The sequence below is a fragment of the Cyanistes caeruleus genome, chromosome 5, assembly GCF_971803275.1.
Source record: "Cyanistes caeruleus chromosome 5, bCyaCae1.hap1.1, whole genome shotgun sequence".
NCBI lineage: Eukaryota > Metazoa > Chordata > Aves > Passeriformes > Paridae > Cyanistes > Cyanistes caeruleus.
The window spans coordinates 80,712,484-80,732,336 of NC_141705.1; the positions used below are offsets into that span (position 1 = coordinate 80,712,484).

Sequence of the window (19,853 nt, forward strand, 5' to 3'; positions counted from 1 at the left end):
CTTCTGTGATGCAGCACCCAACAATTGGAGCAGTGCTTTTCATACCTGCCACTTGAGAGTCCTGCTTCCTAGTGGATTGGAAATTATACAAATTAACTGTTTTGCTCATGCAATAAGAGGAGCTGTTACTTCTCAAACTTGGGAGTTTCCTCAGTCACTATGTTTTTTTCCCCCCTTACATTCCACTAGGGATAATTTGTTATCAAGGTGAGCAATGTGATCTCTGATAGCAACTTAAAAGTCTTCTGCTAAAGAGAAAACAAACCAAAAATAAACTTGAAAGAGAACAAAAGAACCGGGTTATATAGAATGGCACAATGGGAGGGGAAGGGCTGGGGGAGCCTAAAAAGAGCAGTTGGGAGGGGTTTCTTTTTATACCAGGCTGAAGGCAATGAGCTGCTAATGCTGCAGTGCTGCTCCACGGTTGGGCACGTTTTCCAAGCTGGAATAACAGCAGGCTGTAGCCATGAGGCTGTGAAGGAAAGTGTCCCACACTGGCTCTGGAGACTGTAGTGTGCAGCCACTGCGGTCGACAAGGGATTGCAAAGGCAATTGGGGCAGCAGCGTGGTGGGGTGGCTTTTGGAGGCTTGGGATGAGCAGCGGCTATCCTGGGCTAGAGCTGTGCCCTTCTGCTTCCTGCTTGACTTCAGCCTGGCAAAAGATGTCCAGCACTCACAGGCAGGCTTTAATATTCCTGTGTTTTTATTAGATAAATCCCTGGCGCTTGACACTGAGTTTTTCTAATGAGAAAGGCAAATAACAGGAAAGTCCTGGAGGAGAGGGGGGATGCTGTTTAAGTCCAGGGCTTTTATTTTATCAACCCAGAGGTTTTTTTATATTTTTGATAGTGTGACATCAAGTGATGAGATCAGGTATCTCAGTGACAGCACTGAGAAGAGTTACTGCTTTGAAAAACAAAGTATGCTTTTACTAACCCAGAGCTCTTTGCTTCTAACAAGGGATTGAGTGCACTTTGCTCTTTTTGGGGAGGTGCAGGTGCTTTCCTTTTTAAACAAATCCTCTGCTTTTGGTGTTTTGTTTGTGCTTTTTTTTTTTCCCCCAGCTGAAGTGTAAGGAGACGTGGAGTCTAAATGGCTTGGTGAAGCACCTTTTTGGCAGGCAGCTGTTGAAGGATCAGTCTGTCCGCTGCAGCAACTGGGAAAAGTTTCCACTCAACCAGGAGCAGAAGCTCTATGCAGCCACAGATGCCTATGTATGTACCACAGGGGATCACCATTCCAACCTCTGGGAGTAAATCCCTTCTCCTGTGTGCTCTTAGCTGCTGGTTATTTCTTTAGCCCCTTCTCTGCAGGTGTTTACTGTAGCTTATTGCCACTTTTGGATGCATTGCCTTCTGGTTTTGTCGTCTTTCTTAGCTGCTAATGAACCCAAATCTTGTCAAATACAGTATGTGAGGTGAAATTCAAAAGCAACTTGCAAGAAACACAGCCTTCACTGCTGACTAATACAGGAGAACCACACTGTGGGTTGTCAGCAAGAGTTCAGTTGCATACGAGTTTTTTGCTTTTCCAGAAGTCCCTGTTTTTCCAATATTTTGGGTGAATTTTGGTTTATCTGCAGTTCTGTGAAGGGTTTTATCAATGTGCTACCGAGTGCCACCTGCTTCCTGGGAGAAAATCATTATTCCTTATGGCAAGAAAAAAAATGCCTTCAGTCTCTTATTTCTAGACTTGGAGGAAGGGAAGTGGGACAGTGGTTTCTTTCCTGACCTCTAGTTTAAAGTTCAGCTGTAGAGAGTTTAGCCCCTGTGAAGACCCAGAACAGTAAGGAAAACATTCTGAATTGTTTTGTTCAGCTTTTGTAGCCATTTTTTCCCACTGCTCTGTTCACCTGGGCTGCCTTCTGCAGCCTCCCAGGAAAACATGGGGGAGTAACTCATTTCTTTTCCAACACGTGTAGCCTAATTAGCACATTGCTGGCTTTAGGCTGTATTTTTCTGTTAGAACTCATTATTCATACCAAGGGAAATACTAAACACACCGAATCCATCTTGGTAGGTTTGTAGATCTTCTCGTGGAGCACGGCATGAAATCTGAATGAGGTGAGCAGATGGTGGGACTGAGAGCTGAGTACTGGGAGCTTTCTGTGTGCAGCCAGCTTGCTGAGATTACCCACTCTGGGATCTGTGCAAGAGTATCCATTCCAGAGGGAGTCCCAAGTCAGCATTTGGCCCTTAGTGCAGCATCCTGTGGCATGTAACCTGGTCCTGATGCACTGGGGAGTCAGGGTAGTAATTAGTATAATGTGAGCTGCATTCCAGTTTGGAATTCTGCTGGTCACTCTGTATTGGTGCCATGCTTTGCCTGATTAATTCCTGATTAATTTGCTGTTGTTGCTGATGCTTTCTCTCTGTGGAGTACTGAGTAGTAATTATTTCTTTTCTCTCCTAGGCTAGCTACATTGTTTATGAAAAACTGAAAAATATGAATAAGAGTGACCAGAACTTAATTAGCATGAGGAAAGGTAAGTTGTCCATCCAGGCACGAGGAATTTATTCTATGTACAATTGCATATTCCATTTCCCAGCAGGTATTTTACCAGTATCAGGTTTGTTTGGCTTCTTGGTGATTACAGATGACTTGCAGAGGGAGCAGATGGTAAAAAGTCTTGGATGCTCAGGGTAACCATACTCTGTTTTCCATAGGATGTAGGAAGGTACTCTTAGCAGGTTTGTTTGTGTTTGTCTCTGCTGTACACAGAGATGGGAAGAATTCCCGCTGTCGTTCCTGTTTGTTTATGGAAACACTTCAGTGAGTTAATTTCAGTGCTGCTGATGCAGGGACAAATACCTAATTTAAGGTGAAATAGGGCCACAAAACAAACCATGTTAGGAAGTAATGTTTTTATTGAGGCATATCAATAGGGCCCAAATGTTTTAGAGCGGCTTAACATTATTTACTTCATCAGAGGAGATTTTAAAATCTTAGTTTTTGTTCAGTTCCGTGTTTCATAAAGGAGATATTACAGGTAGCTTAAGGCTGAAAAAGAGGTGGCAAGGGGGTTGTTTCCTTTTTGTTTTGGCTGAGTTTTACTTTTGGGTCCAAGGCAGAAGCGGCAGTGCTGTCCCCTTGATACGAGGTGCAGGATTTGGCCTTGCTTTAGTCAGCATGTCTGTGTTAGCAGCTCTTTTCTGGGAGCTGCAGGGAAGCCGGGAGGGATCACTTTGTAGCGGTCCCGTTGTGTAGCTGTTTTCCCTGAGCTTGTGTAATGGAAGAGATGCAATGCTGACAGACTTGGAAGCTTGGCCTGATTCTCTGGGCTTGGTTTTTAAGCCCTGGAAAATGCTGTCTTAGTAGCTGTACATCATGTAGGAATGCAGTCGTGGGAATGGGAGTTCTTAAGGTAGTTAGCCCCCAATTATTAGAGAATGACCAATTGTTACACTTGTTACAGATGCCACATCTGAGGGTGTGAAGGAGCGCTTGGCTTCACTGGCTGAAGAGATAACAGACCTGGCTTCTCACATCCCTGACTCTTCTGGAGAACTGGAAAGCTTCCAGAGGTCAGTTTTTTGCTGACTTGTCTCTGCCTCCACAATCAGTGCTTTGCCTCTGATCAAGTACATGTGTTTGAACAGACATCTGTTACCTGTTTGTTGTTTTCCAAGGAAATGTATTTTCTTACACGTAGGAATACGTGTTTTCACTGGTCTAATTGCAACAGATTTGACACTGAACTTGGCTCAATTTTGTTCTGTAGTAACTGCCTCTGTAATTTTGTTTTACCTTCCTTGATTTTATCTCCTAGGGCTGCAGAAATACTAGCTGAGATATCAGAGAACATCAGTGCCTTAAAAACCACCCTTTTGGGCTCAGGTTCCCCTTCTGGACTGGAGAGGAGCTGTGGTGCAGATCCAACACGTTTTGAAGCCACGTCAGCAAATGTTGAAGCACAAAAAGCAGACTGTGCTGAGCAACCTGAAGGTGACCTCAACATCTGCTCTGATGCTACCCTGGCTGTCCTCTGGGAGGAAGAAATGGGTGGAGAGGAGGCACAGAGAGGCAGCACTGCCCTGGAAAATGTGGCTCCAGCAGCCAAATTTGCAGACAGAGAGGTCAGAGATGACTTTGCATCCCTGGACATTACTGAGCAAGAGCTTCAGGTCCTGGAACATCAGGCTGCCAAGGAATTGGTCAATGAAGCTGCCCCCGAGGTAATGAGAATTTGTTTAGTTCTAATATTTCTTTCAGATATTTTGATTTTAATGGACAGACCTCAGAGCTGGATGTTGAACTTAATTGTCTATGGTAAGAATTTGAAGCATACGGAGAAGTGGCTTATAGGGGCTACAAAAGGTTGGAAGGTTATGGGTAAAACAGAAATTACTTGGCTTCTAAGAGGACCCTGTTGATTTTGTAGGAGGCATGTTCCACAGACAACGAACAAAATGTGTCCTGTGTCATTGAGAGTGATGAGGAGCTGGAAATGGAGATGCTGAAAGTGAGTGCCTCGGGGTTTGTTTTGCAATTTTTTTTTCTAATGATGCTGCTCTGGGATCACAGTGGAGTGGAGCACACTCAAGGGGAGGGAATATGAAACAAAACAGTGCTGCCTACAGAAGATGGGTGGAATAAACACATGAACACCTAAAGAATTCAATTTGCTGGTGTTAGACTGGAGTATCATTTGCCTCCCATGTCATCTTTACTACACCAGCTTTGACTTGATCCACCCACAAGATGTAAGTTGTTATAACTCGATTAAAGCTTGGTTCCCATATCATATTACCTTGGATAGACATTTTATCTACCCTTCCATGCTTCAAAATAACTTGTTTTCTTCTTCATTTCTCAGTCCCTGAAAGATGTAGATGATTGTGAAGGAGTTTTACCTGAAGGAGAATCCAGTAAACGCTGCAAAACTCCCGACACAGGAGTGGATGTAGCACCAGATGGTGATGAAGATGAAGGCATTGAAGAAGAGGAGGAGGAATATTTTGGTATGTTTTTTTTAAAATCTTAGTGCATGATGGAATAAATTTTTAAAAATCACAGTTTGTGGAGGCACAGTGACTTTTAGGGGGTGGTTTGTCAAACCGGGAAGATCAAGCTCACCTGGGTTTCCAAGGGAGAGCTTGGACCATGTCAAGATGAAAATTGGCAAAGATGAAAAACAGGCAAAGGTGTGCCTGGCAAAAGAGAGTGAAGTTTTGCCCTGATCAGCTGATATCTGCTTCTTGGGAATGAAACCAATGTGGGGATGTGGGGGCCCTGCAGAGCCAAGGGGATCCGCTCAGAACCCAGCATGGGGGAGGTGACACCTCCTCTGTTTGCCTGTTCTTCTCCTGTTGCTGCTGTACAGCAGAATTCTGCCTTGGGGGTGATTTTGACTTGCTTTGGGGTTGTCCCTGTGGAGAGGAATCAAATGGGGAAAAGCAGCTGAAGTGTGAGGAGTTGGGCTTGTTTGGATGAACCTGTTCCAGATGAAGCAGTTATGCATTACAGTCATATTGCTTTATCTCATTAATCAAGCCATATGTTCTCCTCCTCATGCAGGGTCTCTGAGGAGCCTCTTTGCTTTTTTTAATCCTTCATTCTAGCCTGAAAATATCTGGAGTTTGATATCTCTCTTTTCACTGGAATTGCCCAAATTCTAACCCGTGGGCATCACAAACCATGAGCAGGCTGTTGTTTGTGGAGACAGCACTTTATCTTTTGAAAATTTAATCCCAAATGAGTGTTTCCTCCTCTCTCCCACTAAAGATCCACTGCTGCCAGAACCTGCAGAAAGCCACATCATGTGTCTGAAGACCTATTTTGGGCATTCTTCATTTAAACCGTGAGTGTATTTTCTGTCACAGTGGACACTCTGGGGTGTGCGTTCCTGCCTTTCCTTCAACCTGGATGATGTTTTTATTCCTGCTTGCTTGAAAAAATGGCAGCAAGCAAATCCAGGTCTTGCTCACACTCTTTTTGTGTTGGAGACAGATGATCCACAAGCACTGTGCAAACTGCAGGTGTGATTTGTGATCTCCTGTGCGTGTCTGCACCAAGTGCTGCTTGCCCGAGTCCTGTCAGAGATCCCTGCTCTGGCACTCGTGGCCCTGCCTGCAGTACTTGGAGCGGCTGAGTGGCTGCAGTGTGCAAAGACAGCACTCTGGGGCAGCCTCAAGGGTCCCTTTAACCCACAATTTAACAGAATATGCACTTTCATATGATTTGCTTGTTATCTGTGATGGCAAAAATCCAGTATTCCCCTTTGTTTAATTTCAAGGGTCCAGTGGAAAGTCATCAATTCTCTTTTGGAAGACAGAAGAGATAATCTTGTTGTCATGGCAACTGGTGAGTTACCGTTGCATCCTAAGAAACAATAAAAAGTCGTTCCCATTTTGGGGCAGGGCTTGGTTTGTTGGGCTCACCAAGGTGTTAGAATTCTCTGTTGTAGCTGCAGAGAAAGCACAAGGACTCACTTGTGCTGCTTTTTCCCTCTCAGGCTACGGAAAAAGCTTGTGCTACCAGTTTCCTCCTGTTTACACTGGCCGCACAGGAGTTGTCATCTGCCCTCTGATCTCGCTGATGGAGGACCAGGTGCTGCAGCTGACGTGAGTAACGTGGGCAGCAGTGCCAGGCTGCTGCTGGGTTCCCCATGGAATCACCTGCATCCTGCCTGTTCCTGGGTGTTTCCCACTTGCAGCTTGGCTGTTGGTGTGTCAGCTGCAGAGCACGTGTTTCTCAAGGAACACACCTGCCTGCCTCAGCGGTCTCAGATCACAGGCCGAGGCTGCAAAGGATGGGCGCTGGTGAGAGGTTTCTGAAGGCACTTATTTCGGGATTCACAGGCCTTTTGTGTCCAGACCAAAGTGATGGGAAGCTGTTTGAGGCTGTCAGACTCATGTCAAAGTTTGGTAGGGCTTCCTTTGGGTCTGAGGAGTGGCATCTGAACCGAGTACAGCCGGAAGCTGTAAGCCACCCAGATCAAAGCCACAGCACAGGCTTTCAAGAGGGACAGTGTAGTAGGTCTCCTAACACCTGGTCTCTTCACCTCTTAAGAGATCTGAGGGGGCAACTTGTGGGTGACACCAAATCACTCTGACATGAGTGGTTTTAGGTGTTGTCAAGATAAATCTCTTTGATTTTTAATACCTGATAATGCTTTCTCCACATGTCTTCACTTCCTATTGTAAGAGCTATGCACTTCTGACCCTTTTTCACTGAAGCTGTGGGCCTCATGCTGAGTTGTCTAGTTCATTGCTGCCTTGTCCAGCATGGGAAGAACGAGTCTCTTGTTCAAGAGGGGATATGAAGGTGTTTTGAAGTGAAGAACATCAATTAACATGTGGCATTTTCTGCTGCACGTCGTGGCTGTGTGCAGATGAATGGCTGGACAGCCTAAGCTCCTTGACTATTACTCAGCAGGGTAATAGTTGTGTGTTCAGCTGCTGCTTTGACTTTTCCACTCTTTTCCTCAGTGGAAGGGGTTTATTCACTACCTTCCAAATATCCAAAATGAGAGGGTCATTCATTTTGAAGGCCAAGTGGGGACCAAATTTCTACAAACTGCAGCAGTTTGTCTGTTAGTCTGGCTGCAGTTTGGGCTGAGCACCTGTGGAAGCCAAGGGCTCTGAGGCAATGCAGCAAATCACCGAGTTAAGAGGGAAAATGTGAATCATTTGAGCTGGTAATTATTATGTCATTAAAAACCAGCCACCTGATTTAAAATTAGCAGATGCAGCAGCATCAGTAACTCAGAAAAATTGAACAAGGTAAAAAAATTGTGAGCTAGCAAGGCTTACATCCAAATGTGAGGAACTGCGGCAGTCAATAGTTAAAGAAGATACATTTAGCATATTCTTCTGGATGTTTTATTTGTGAACTTGTGCAAGGAGCAATGTCTTCTTTCTCTGATTCCTACTAATCCAGTGTGTGTCTTGTGGAGACAGCTGGGGGGGAAGTGCAAGAGCATTTGGGTGTCAGGAAGAGCCGTGCACCGCTCCTGCTTTTTCTATAGGTGTCTCACACAAAGATCCTTGAAGAAAGTAGTCTCTGACCTCACAGCTTGAGCTTCCTTTGGAAATGCTGGCACAGGCTGGAAGCTGAAGCTTGGAGAGTGAGGCTGCTGATGACTGCTGTTTTATTTTTGCAGAATGACAGGGATTCCAGCTTGTTTCCTTGGTTCAGCTCAGTCGAAACAGGTCAAGGATTCCATCAGAGGGTGAGTTTTAGCCAAGCTTTCTGGTGCTCTAGGCTGTGACATAGGGGTGCTGGAGGGGTGGGATAGCTCCCTGCTCCATCATCACTGGAACTCCTGGTTCTGGCCCAGCCCTGGGACCTGGCACTCAGGATGTTTGCATTCACCCAGGCTCAGTGTGTGGGAGGCTACAGCCACCCTCCTGTGCCTTTTGGCTGGGTGGATGGAGCTGATTGACTCAGCTGTGTTCTGATTTATACCTGAAATTAGACAGGTTTTAGGCCTGTATCTGTCATCAACACAACAGTCTGTTCTTATTCTAAGGGCTGGCAAATCTGGTTTTCCTTTTCCTGTAATGCCTTGCTTTCCTGTGGTTCTGAAATGTTTTCCATGGTTTTCACTTAATTCCTCTTGTTTCCCATCAGAAATGTGTTGTTCTCATGTTGTTTTTCAATGCAGTCATGATTTCATTGAATTCAGCTGTCTGGGGTCTTTTGTGTCAGTGTGGTTTTTTCTGGTCTTTCAGGGGTCAGTACAGAGTCGTATACATGACTCCAGAGTTCTGTTCAGGGAACTTGGACTTACTTCAGGACCTTGACCAAACTGTTGGTAAGTTGGAGATGAGACTTGTGGGTGAGTTGCCAGGCAGCTTAAATTGATAATTATGTTTAAGCCTTTTTGATGATTGAAGACTCTTCACCCACTTCTTGGTGAGAGCAGTGACACCATTTATTCCCGTTCATCACACAAGGTGCTGTCACTGATGAAAAAAATCATCTGTGAGTGTGGAAAATACAACAGATGATATCTGTGATTCTTATTTGTGACTGTGATTGAGAAGCAGTGAGTGGGAAAAGGTCCTGTTGGAACTAGCTTGGGATTTTGATCCCCGTGAGGGACATTGGAAGTCTGGAGCTTGGACTGTAGTGGGGGGGAGACTGTAAATGCTCTTGGGCTTTTTTTATGAAAGAGGCCTTAAAGTTGGTGCAGCAGAAAGCATTCCAGGAACAAAAACTCAAGCACTGCTGGTGACTTCTCAGAAAAGCTGGAGCTTGCTGTGCTGTGGTTTTGTGTCCCCCAGGTATCACCCTCATAGCTGTGGATGAAGCTCACTGCATCTCCGAGTGGGGCCACGACTTCAGGAACTCCTTCAGACATTTAGGCTTGTTAAAGAAGACTCTGCCATCGGTGAGGTTTGGCTGTATTGGGTTTGTGATGCAAGAAGGAGGTTTTTCTGTGATAGTTTGGGAATACCAGCCTTTTCATGTTGTGCTCTGGGTGTACTGACCATGCTGGTTTGGAGTTGGAGCATCCCTGTCAGTGACTGGGCTTTGTCGGTTTTTTCCCAGTGTTTAAACAAAGGATGATCTGAAGTTGGACTTGCAGAAACTTATGAAATTTAAATTGCTTTGGATCCTGATGCTGAGGAGGATGATGTCCCTAAGGTTCTGGTTTAATACTGGAGGATTTTGTTTTACCTGACTGAGTGACTTTTAGGAGCATGCCACTGATTTGTAGACACTCCTCAAGCACTTATTGCATAACTCAGAAATTTAGACCTGAACTTAATATCTTTTCATTGGAAGTGTTATCCTCTATTGCCTAAATTTAGCTAATCACATCAGTGAATTGCTGTGGACTTGTGGAAGATATATTTGGAATAAAACGTTGTATTTCAAGTGTTCTGTTCCTCTCTGCTCTCTGGAGAGCTTTGGTTTAAAATGTTGAAGAAGCTCAATATTAACTGTATTTTCCAAATGACTGGACTTATCCAATGATAAACACAATTAAGTGCCTGTCTAGGTTCTGCATCAGTAGAATCTTGAGGTTTTTGGTGTAAAAAATAATCAATGAGAGGTCGTGAATATCGTTCTTACACCTCTTTGCAGGTCCCCGTTATTGCTTTAACTGCAACTGCGAGTCCCTCGATAAGAGAGGACATTGTGAAATGCCTGAAGCTGAGGGATCCCCAGGTCACCTGTACCAGTTTTGACAGACCTAACCTGTACCTGGAAGTTGGACAGCAAAGTGGAGACATCAGTAGGGATTTGAAGCAGTTCCTGACTAGGAAAGGAAGGTAAGGATTTAAACCTGGTTTTGATCCCTTAGGTGTGTTTTTTTTCACAGGCAGGTGGCTTTCTTTTGTTCTGTATCTTTACATGTTGTGGTTGTTGTTATTTTCAGCAGCTCTGTGTATGAGTTTGAAGGCCCCACTATCATCTACTGCCCTACAAGGAAGGCCACTGAGCAGGTGGTGTGTGAACTGAATAAACTCAGCGTGGCCTGTGGCACCTACCATGCTGGGATGGGGAACAAGCAGAGGAGAGACACTCACCACCGGTTCATGAGGGATGAAATTCAGGTATGTAGCAGACAAAATTGTCTTGGTTCTGTTTAGAATTGCAGAGATTTTTGGTCGAAGACAATTTTGGGATATCAACCTGTGTTAGCCATGTCCTCTGTCTGCAGTTCTGGGTGAAGAAATTGCTGGTCTGTGCTGACAGGAATAAAATTCCTGGCTTATTTTTTGAATTTTTGTAGTAATTCCCTTAAAAATGCATGGTATCCAAGGAAAATGGTGGTAGCTGGAACAAGATGACAAGGTCTGTGAGCTGCTTCTTTCCTGGGCTGCAGAAATATCCTGGGACTTACTGTGTTCCTTTTCATGATCTGTTTTGTGCCTGTTGAGGGCAGCTGCTCCAAAACACTGCTGCATTTGGCACAGCACATCATCCCTCTCATGGTTATAAATCCTATGGCTGTGCTCTGGCCAAACTCAGCACTGTGGGTCTGAAGCTGTTGGAGTTCAGGCTCAGTTGTGAGTCTGTGGCAGCAGATTGGCACCAAGTGTGTGTGAATTGACCCAGGCATGTTCTTTGGGACGACCTGAAGGCACGTGGCTCCTGTTTTGCAGTGTGTTGTGGCCACGGTGGCGTTTGGCATGGGCATCAATAAGGCCGATATCCGGCTGGTCATCCACTACGGCGCCCCGAAGGAGATGGAATCCTATTACCAGGAGATGGGGAGAGCCGGGCGCGACGGGCTTCCCGCTGCCTGCCACGTCCTGTGGGCCGCCACAGACCTCAGCTGTAACAGGTAAAGCTCTGGGCACAGCCCTTTTCTCCCTCCTCAGGGCCTTTTGCCGTGGGTCTCTGCAGCTCAGGAGCTTGTGGGCTTGGGAGAACCTCTCTGTCTCTCTCCTCTTCTAGCCTCTGTGGGATAACGTTTAGAAGAATAGAATCCAGTGCTCTCCTGAGTATCCCTGGGGATCAAGGTGGTGGAGAAGCAGGCAGGCAGCTTGGATTTGGTTTTAGTAGGATGTTCTCTCTAGCTCTTGCTGGTGAATTAGAGCGCTGTGTGGCATGTTTCATTTTTGGTGTGGGACAGGGGAGCAGTGGTCAGCATTTAAGGGACTGCATTTGTTGCTTCCGTCTCAGACGCCTCCTGAACGAGATCCAGAACGAGGCATTCCGGCTGTACAAGCTGAAGATGTTGGCAAAGATGGAGAAGTACCTGGTTTCCAATAGCTGCAGGAGGAAGTGAGTGCTGGAACCTATTTAGTGCTGTGTCACTGCAGGCAGCTTTGCTAAGAGCTGCTGGGACTCGGGGGTTGTGCAGCCAGAAGGCATCTCAGACTCACAATGTGTTCTACAAGCACAGAACATTCTATTCTGTATTAATAAGCAGTATCAAAAGTACAACCTTCAGCACATTTATACCTTTCCTTATTTGCTTTCTTCAAAAAAAAAAAGTCTTTTTCTTTAGAGGAGTCAAGGCTAAGTAATTGGTTCCCCGGTGAATTAATTAATGATGCTGATTTCAACTCCATTTTCTGCAATAAATTTCACGTGTAAATTCTTGGTCTTTTATTGAATTCTTTTTGTTCCCTTGGGTAGAATCATCCTGTCTCATTTTGAAGACAGACAACTCCGAAAGGTTTCCTCTGGCATCATGGGCACAGAAGAATGCTGTGATAATTGCAGGTCCAGGTAAGCTTTCTTCCCTAAAGGCTGATCATAGAGGTTATGTTCTTTCAGACTGACTTACAAGGCAAATTATCTAAAAGAATTGACTTTCACACATCTGATCTTGCAGCTGTTCAGCCTGAGGTTTATTTTTGAACATCTCTCTAACCTTTTTCTCGTGAGTCGAGCAAACTGTGATAAGCTCTGAGTTAGGCTGTGGGAAAGCCTGGAAGCAGAGCAGGATCACAGTTCCTAAAAGGGATTTAGAGCAACACTCAGTGAAAAACACTTCTATTCATCAGTTTAAGCCCTGCTAGGTAATTAATCCCAAAAGACAACTCTTGCAAATGGTGTGCAGTACCAGGTGTTTAAGGCTAAATTGCCCCAGTGTCCAGGGAGCTGTTCTCCCGTGCTGACATGTGCTCTTTTAACCTTGCTGATCATCTCATGGATGTGCTGGATGAGGGGCACCCAGGAGGCTGAGTCACTTCCTTCTGTGGTTGCCATAAGGCTTTCCCTGAAGTTCCAGTAAAGCATTCCTTGCTCTTGCTGTTGGCCTGATGCTTTCTGATCCCTAGGCTGTGTTGCTTTCTGGGGAAGTGTTATCCATTTCGCTACTGAATTTCTGTATGTCAAGGATTTGGACAGCTTTGTCTGGCCTCTACTACAACTAAGTAAAAAAAAAAAAGAGTTTAAGAGATAATTATTTCCCTCTTTGCAGTCACCTTGCTATGCTAATCAAGAGCCAGGTAGTGAATTTGTATTGCAGCACTGAAAAGGCTTGAAATAGATAATTTTCATTTTTCTCCTCAGAAATGGTTTCTGCCATTGATTTTTCAGTGGGTTCTTGTAGTCAGTAACAAGGTACATCAACAGACCTTACATAGCCTTTTAATGGGGTTGCTCCTTACTCCTGGTTTCTATTTTTCCTTTATGTTCTTAAAGAAACAGAAAAAAGCTTTTTTTAAATGCAGTTAAAGAAAGGTTGTGCATGCCCAAACCACTGCAGATGTTTAAATACTGAATTCAAAAGATTGCTGAGACAATGTTCTTAACAGTAGGTGTTGTGGAGAAGTTACTGTTGGGTCTGGGAAGTTACATTGATGGAAATATAAATGTCTCTTGAAGTTACATTGATACAGACAATTTAATGTATAGAACCAGGACTGACATTAGAGACTAAGTACAAGTCAATCACTTGTGGTTATTTCATTTTATTATTTCGTTAATCACTGGGTTGATGACATTCGGAGCAAGGGAGAGGGGCCTTGATTTGTTTGTGTGAAGCTCTGCTTCCTTTGTGCGTTTCAGCAGCTCCTGCCTGGCAGTCCCCAGTGACCTGGACTGCGGATTGCAGGACTTTGGGAAGCAAGCACAGCAGCTGCTGTCTGCAGTGAGTGCCCTGGATGAGAAGTTTGGCACCAGGATGCCAATTCTGCTTCTTCGAGGGTCGGTGAGTGATGGGACAACTCCTTGTGTGTGCTCCTGTGACAGTGTTCCTCTCAGCTGATCTGCCAGTCAGTACCTGCACATACATCCTTGTCAATGTGTGTATACCATTTTGCTTGGGGAGATGGCTGTTTGTGTAGAGAGCTCATCTTGACTTTGGGAAGCTGCTCAGCTCCATTCCCCATGCAACAAACAAGATTGTTCTCTAATTTTTTATGTAAATGCATAATTTTGATTATCTTGAGAGGAACAGCCTTATCAGTATGAAGGATAAACATCTTGGCTGAACTAGCTGGCTCATGTTTGAATTAAGCAAAGGGATGGCTTCCACTGTAGCTTTGTGTTGCTCTCTGACTTGGAGTACTGGAGTAGGAAGTAGGGTACCAGAATGAATATAAATTCATTTCTCTACACATTTAATTTTAATTGTTCTGAAAGATTAAGCGAGAAACTCACTGGAAATGAATTAGAATAAGGACAAAATACTTTTTATGTTTACAAGCTGAGGAGAAAAGCAATGACCTGTGGTACTTGGTAAAACTGGGGGTGAATTATGTTCCTTGTTTAACATTTCAATGAAGTTAAGCTTCTGGTTGTCAGTCAGGTGTATCTAGGGAAAAATGAACTGGCCGCAGCCTTGGCAAGAAAGAAAGTAGAGAGAAAGTAGATGAGGAGTGGAATAGGTTAGAGGAGGCTCCTCACACACTGTGCTTTTGGTTTACTGATTGTACTGAAGCTTCCCTGTGCAAGGAGTGGACAAATCTGACAGATTGTTTGGAAACTTTCAGTTCTCTCAGCGCTTGCCAGACCGGTACCGGAGACACCCTCTCTTTGGCTGTGGGAAAGAGTGGCCAGAGAACTGGTGGAAACTGCTCTGCCAACAGCTGATAATGGAAGGGTTCCTCAAAGAAGTCTCAGCCCAGAGCAACAAGTTTGCAACCATTTGTGTGCTCACCCAGAAGGTACTTGTGGTACTGCAGTGACCCACTGAGAGCTCCTCCTGTGGCATCCACAGCTAAGCAGTGTGATTTATTTCTTACAGGGTAGAAATTGGCTGTTAAAAACTGGATCTACCTCAAATCCAAGTCTGCTATTACAGTCCAGTGAGGACCTTAATCTGCAGAGGCCTTCTACCAGGTAATTGTAGTTCATATGTTCTCCTGAATGCCTCTTTACTAACATCTGGTCTGTCTCTGAAATCTGGTTTTGGAGAAGGCTTTGAAATGCTCAGTGTCCTGTTTTTTTTCGTGAAGAACGATGATTCTCGTAATTAATCAATAACTTGATTTGCCAAATACAACTTGAAATGAGTTTATTTAGCAGAATGTTACTTTTTTGAAGGGCAGTGTCACTACACAATGGAATTAAGATATAATTAATTGCATTACAGCAGCAGGCGTTCACCTGTGCTCCCCAGGCAGCGCTCCCCAGGCACAAAAGGAGCTACACAGTCACCAGGCAAGCAGGTCTGTACCAGTGCAACCCTCCTGCAGTGTGATCCACCCTTGCTCATATTAAAAAAAAACCTAAACAGCCAACTTGCAAACATCACAAATTCATGTTTTGTCAACAGCCAAAGATGGTAAATCAGCATTTGTCTTGTTCTTCTGTTTTTTTATAGGTATCTCTATATGAGATGTTCTCCTGTTACAGAAAAGATAACACTCCTCCAAGAAGCACTAACATGCTTAACAGGTACAGTATTTGAAATTAAAACAGGTTTACCTCATTGTGGCAGTGTTCATGGGGATGGTTAAAATGAGCATTTTTTTTTCCTGTGAAATGGATGCAGAATTGTTTAACGCATTAAAAAAAGACAAGTGCCTAAAACTTGCTGTACACGGCATTGTACTTCAAAATCTCTTGTATTTACAAGATTTCACAGTTAATGTCAGGGAACATGGAGGGCTCTGCTTTTCCACACTGCTTTGGAGAAAGACTGAGACCAACTCGAGGCTCCCTCAGGTCAAAAGAAATCAAATTACCTCTTGCAAAAAGCAGACCAAGTAATTTGTTTTGCTGGCTCAGGTGCTGCTTCAGATTAAATGCACCTTGTATTTCTGAGCGGATTCCTCCTTCGTGCTGCCATTCTGGTGCTGGCAGATGGCAGGAAGAGAGGCTTGGTTCCTTAGGTGAATAGTTGTCACTGCAGCCATGTGAAGACATAATATTTTAGGGATAGTTAAAATCCAGATCAAAAAGGAAAGGAGGCTCTAAGTTTGACTTGTGTGCTAACAGATATCGCGGTGTAATCATGGCAGTGCAGTCAAGGATAAATGTCCCTGAGCCCATGGACTGGGAGCTGTGCTAATTCCACTCACAGCACAGCAGCTGTGTCCCTGTCACTGATGGTTTTAAGGTGATCACTGTCCTTGGCCAGGATTAATGTTCTCAGCCATGGCAAAAATGGGGTGTCACAGGGGACAAGTGACTGTCAGATCTTGTTTTTGTTTGTTCAAGATATGGGAATCCAGCATTGAGAGATCATGCAGAGTTGGGTTGGTTTTTTTCCCCCCAGACTCCCACAGATACTGTTTCATGCTGGTTTTGGGTTCCAGCACCAGATCAGAGAAATTGTGACATTAAAGATACTGCTGGTTGTACCCCAGCCAGCTCCAGTCCCGGCTCGGAGCAGAGCTGGCATGAGGTGCTGTTGGAGCTGGCAAAAGAAGTTGGGCTGCTGCTCTCCCACAGCCTTGAACCAAGTGCCTGAATAAACTGATCTGAATCGAGGCTTGCTTCACACTCAATGTTTTGTTAGTGTTTCAGGGCGCTCACCACTGAGATCTCCTCTGAGGCCCCAAGAACCAAGTGTTTCATCCCGAGAACAAGAACTAGAGGTAAGGTTTTCTGGGATAGGGAGGATATCTCTGAGCCTGCAAGCCACAGTTGTTCTGTGTTTGGGTGTCTGGCTGGCTTGGACAGCTCTTAAAATTACTGAGTTGTTTTGAATAGAAGTCCCAGAATAGGGCTGAAATAACAGGAGGAGGGATTAATGGATTGCAGGGGTTTTGTGTATTATTGGAAAGATCAGGGAGGTGATAACTTGTGCTCTTGTAATAATTACACCTATGAGTGATGCGGAGCTGCTTCCTGAGCATTTGGCTCCTTCCTTCCCAGGCTGCTCTGTATGGCAAGCTGCTGACTGCTAGACAGAAGGTAGCTAATGAGAAGGAAATTCCTCCAGCTGTCTTGGCAACCAATAAGATCCTGGTGGAGATGGCCCGGATAAGGTAAAACCAGCATGCAGACGTTGTTGTACAAAGTGGGGAGCTTGCAAGCCAAGTCACAAATCCCTTTCCTTCTTCTGCTGGGAGAGTGGAGGCATCTGAAGTGCCTCCACCAGCTACTGAAAGGCAGTAGGCAGCAACGGTTTGGGAATGTCTTATGTTGTTGCATTCTTCATCCTAAACCAGGCCCACAAGCATTGAGAATCTGAAGAAAATTGATGGTGTGTCGGAAGCCAAGTCTACCATGTTGATGCCTCTCCTGGATGAAATTAAGGGCTTCTGCCAAGTGAATGGTTTGCAGGTATGATGAACTCAAGTGTCTTCTCCTTGGCAGGAGCCTTAAGGATAGGAATTGTTCTGCAGCTGTTGGACTCCATGGAGTTGTCTTTCTGCTTCACAAAAAAAAATACTTTGATCTAGCAATGGGAACCAAAAGCATGCCTAGTTTTTCAGTTGTTTTGGGGGAGTGTGTGTTGAGAAAGTTTAGCTCAAATGGAGAAGTTGCCCATGAAGACCAAATGCCACAGTTTGTTCTGATGGAATAGTTTCACATGGAATGAGCAATACCTAAGATGATGTGTTGGCCTGGGCAATTTGTTCTGGCTGGTTTTCTTTTCCAAGTTCCTTGGATGATGCCATGCTGGTTTTAGTAAGATGGGAACGTGTGAGTGTCCATCTGAATTCTCTCCTTGCTTTAGTTTTCCCTCCCTTCTTTACTTTTTTTTTTTTTGGTTTAAGAACATGGAGTTGGGGTCAAAACCCACCTCCAGAGAGATGAATGATTCTGTTAGTGCTACTTCATCAGGTAACTTCAGCTAATGGGAGGGTGAATCACTGGTTGTCACTGGGTTAACAATTCATTTAATTCTGCTTTATCTCACTTAGACCGACACTTTCCCCACATCTGAATCTAAGGCTCAGAAGGAAGCATCTCCCTGGAAGTGTGCTAGAGCCCTTTCTCCCTCAGAGGAGGTCACATATATCCTGTTCCAGGAGAAAAATTACTCTCTGGTAAGCTTTTGACTGTGGATGCTTTTGCTTTGCTGAAAACGGACAGCAGGGATGCTTTGTCTAGAGGAGGGGGATGTGCAAGTTCTCTTAAAACTTCCTCTGCACAGTGCTGGGTAGGTTGCTTTAAAACTCTTGAGGCAGTATCTTCCTGGGAAATGGCAGATCCTCTTCTGAAGTAGTGATATGGAAAATTGGGGTGGGATATAGTGAGTTTTTAATTCCACAGTTAGCAACTCAAATTGTTTTGGCTTTTGCTTTGCTTCTCCCAAGAGTATGGGTCAGGTGCTCTCCAAGTTAAAAATGTACCTAAGGATGAAGTAACAAGAAATAGTTGTGCAAATTATTATTAACTTGATGCTCTGTATCCACTAATCCTGATGATATGCACAGTGTGTTTTTCTTCAAGGCAAATGTTTTAAGAGGAAAATTCTTTGAACATATCAAATGAGGGGGGATTTGTTTTGGTTCTGTTATCCGTGTCCTGCACGGATGTTCTGTGTTACGCGGGCCCCTGAGAGGTCCGGTGCACCACAGCTCCTTCATCTCAGCTGAGTTCAAGGTTAAGGTGTTGCACTCAAGCTGTGAAGTTTTGAGGGAGAAACACACTTGAAAAGGTAGAAAAACAAGGTAGCTGTTAGGAGCAATGCAGTGGTTTGGGGAGCTTTTTTGGCGCTGCCTGTGCCGGTGCCTCTGGATTGTTTTTCAGGAACGACACTTGCACCATGCGAATCCCTTGTGCCTTTTGTTTCCCCAGAAAGCTGTGAGCGAGTGCAGATCTCTGCCCCTTGCTGTGGTTGGCACCCACCTGTCCCAGGCCCTGAGAGCTGGCTACAGCGTGAGCCTGGAGCGAGCAGGTTTGACGCCTGCAGTTGAGCAGGTCATTCGGGACGTTATCCGCAGTCCTCCCGTTCTCTCGGGTGAGTGTGGCGTCACTGCAAGCACCACTGACCTCACCTGGAGCTTCTCATGCCTGGTAGAGCCCAACAATCCTGGAAGGCTGGGGCAGTGCCAGGGTCACTGCTTTCCTTTCAAGATTCACGTACAAAATAACACCATCGTGCTCCACAACCATGGGGCAGACCTTTGCAAATGCTTTGATTGTATGGAAACGATTGGGATATCCCTCTTAAATCTGTATTTACTTCAGTGTTTTTGGGAAAAAAGTATCAGCCTGACAAAGTATTCCTGGAAGTACTGGCATCCTCATAAAACACACTGGGAATTTATCACATGATCTTCTGAGTCAAACCCATATGTTTTTATTTTCTTTTCTATGCCTTAATCAATCCTGTGCTTTAATGAGGTGCAACAAATTTATTTTGCAATATAAGAAAACCGAATCAGGGGCAAGGAGCCTAAACAATTAATATTGTGTTCATATTTTTTCCAAGACACTACCAAAATTCAAGAAATTAGAAAACTTACTCCTGCAAATATTGAGCTGTATCTGATCAAGATGGTGATTACACTGATGGAGAAAGAGGACAGAAATAAATCCCAAGGCGACTCACACATCAAAAGAAGGTTGGTGTGGCCTGAAGGGCAGCAGGGAAAAAGAGGAGCAGATCAAGCAAGCAGGGAAGGTGCCTCGTGGAATAAAACACAGGTTAGTTAAGAAGGTTATAAAACTGTTGTTCTGCAAAATCATATTTTCTTTCTAGAACAGACTAACAGAATGTTGTTGGCGTTTCCAGCAGTGCTTAGCGTCTCATCTTCCCAATCCATTTCTCCCTCAGTTCTGAGTAGAACTGCCTCTTCCTCTTCTTCAGAGGAATGCTCAGAGCAGAAACTGAGGATTCTTCTGGGATAAGGACCCAGGAAGAGGTCAGACTTGTGCAGCTTAGCTCTGGTTTGTTACACACGAGTTGGACATGTTCGTTCCTTCATCGCAACCAAATCGGGGTTGTGCCCTTGCTTTGTTTCTGTGCATTGCTACCTAATAACCAACCTGATGTGGGAAAAGATATTTTCCTACTGTGCAGGAAGCAGGAAGGGTAAGAAGATGAAAAAGCCAGAGGCAATTCCCACCAGGAATGTCTCAGTCTTTGC

General features: G+C 44.7%; 1 protein-coding gene across 22 annotated transcripts in view; it reads left to right on the forward strand.

Moving 5' to 3' along the window:
• The window catches only part of WRN (WRN RecQ like helicase), a 29,202-nt gene that overhangs the window by 6,958 nt on the left and 2,391 nt on the right, over positions 1-19,853 (forward strand). For 6 of the 22 annotated variants that reach the window (XM_023926480.2, XM_086890635.1, XM_086890653.1 and 3 more), the window contains 28 exons: positions 1,065-1,214; positions 2,413-2,485; positions 3,416-3,524; positions 3,770-4,175; positions 4,382-4,462; positions 4,817-4,961; positions 5,725-5,800; positions 6,236-6,303; positions 6,455-6,563; positions 8,105-8,173; positions 8,676-8,758; positions 9,231-9,337; positions 10,039-10,226; positions 10,334-10,511; positions 11,064-11,245; positions 11,587-11,688; positions 12,046-12,138; positions 13,426-13,567; positions 14,352-14,525; positions 14,606-14,700; positions 14,954-15,029; positions 15,185-15,258; positions 16,325-16,403; positions 16,684-16,796; positions 16,980-17,094; positions 17,679-17,804; positions 18,559-18,721; positions 19,196-19,410. In XM_023926480.2, the coding sequence (XP_023782248.2) occupies positions 1,065-1,214; positions 2,413-2,485; positions 3,416-3,524; positions 3,770-4,175; positions 4,382-4,462; positions 4,817-4,961; positions 5,725-5,800; positions 6,236-6,303; positions 6,455-6,563; positions 8,105-8,173; positions 8,676-8,758; positions 9,231-9,337; positions 10,039-10,226; positions 10,334-10,511; positions 11,064-11,245; positions 11,587-11,688; positions 12,046-12,138; positions 13,426-13,567; positions 14,352-14,525; positions 14,606-14,700; positions 14,954-15,029; positions 15,185-15,258; positions 16,325-16,403; positions 16,684-16,796; positions 16,980-17,094; positions 17,679-17,804; positions 18,559-18,721; positions 19,196-19,410 (3,591 nt within the window). The remainder of the gene's footprint in view (positions 1-1,064; positions 1,215-2,412; positions 2,486-3,415; positions 3,525-3,769; positions 4,176-4,381; positions 4,463-4,816; positions 4,962-5,724; positions 5,801-6,235; positions 6,304-6,454; positions 6,564-8,104; positions 8,174-8,675; positions 8,759-9,230; positions 9,338-10,038; positions 10,227-10,333; positions 10,512-11,063; positions 11,246-11,586; positions 11,689-12,045; positions 12,139-13,425; positions 13,568-14,351; positions 14,526-14,605; positions 14,701-14,953; positions 15,030-15,184; positions 15,259-16,324; positions 16,404-16,683; positions 16,797-16,979; positions 17,095-17,678; positions 17,805-18,558; positions 18,722-19,195; positions 19,411-19,853) is intronic. The other 16 variants (XM_086890636.1, XM_086890656.1, XM_086890655.1 and 13 more) reach the window with 5 other exon arrangements.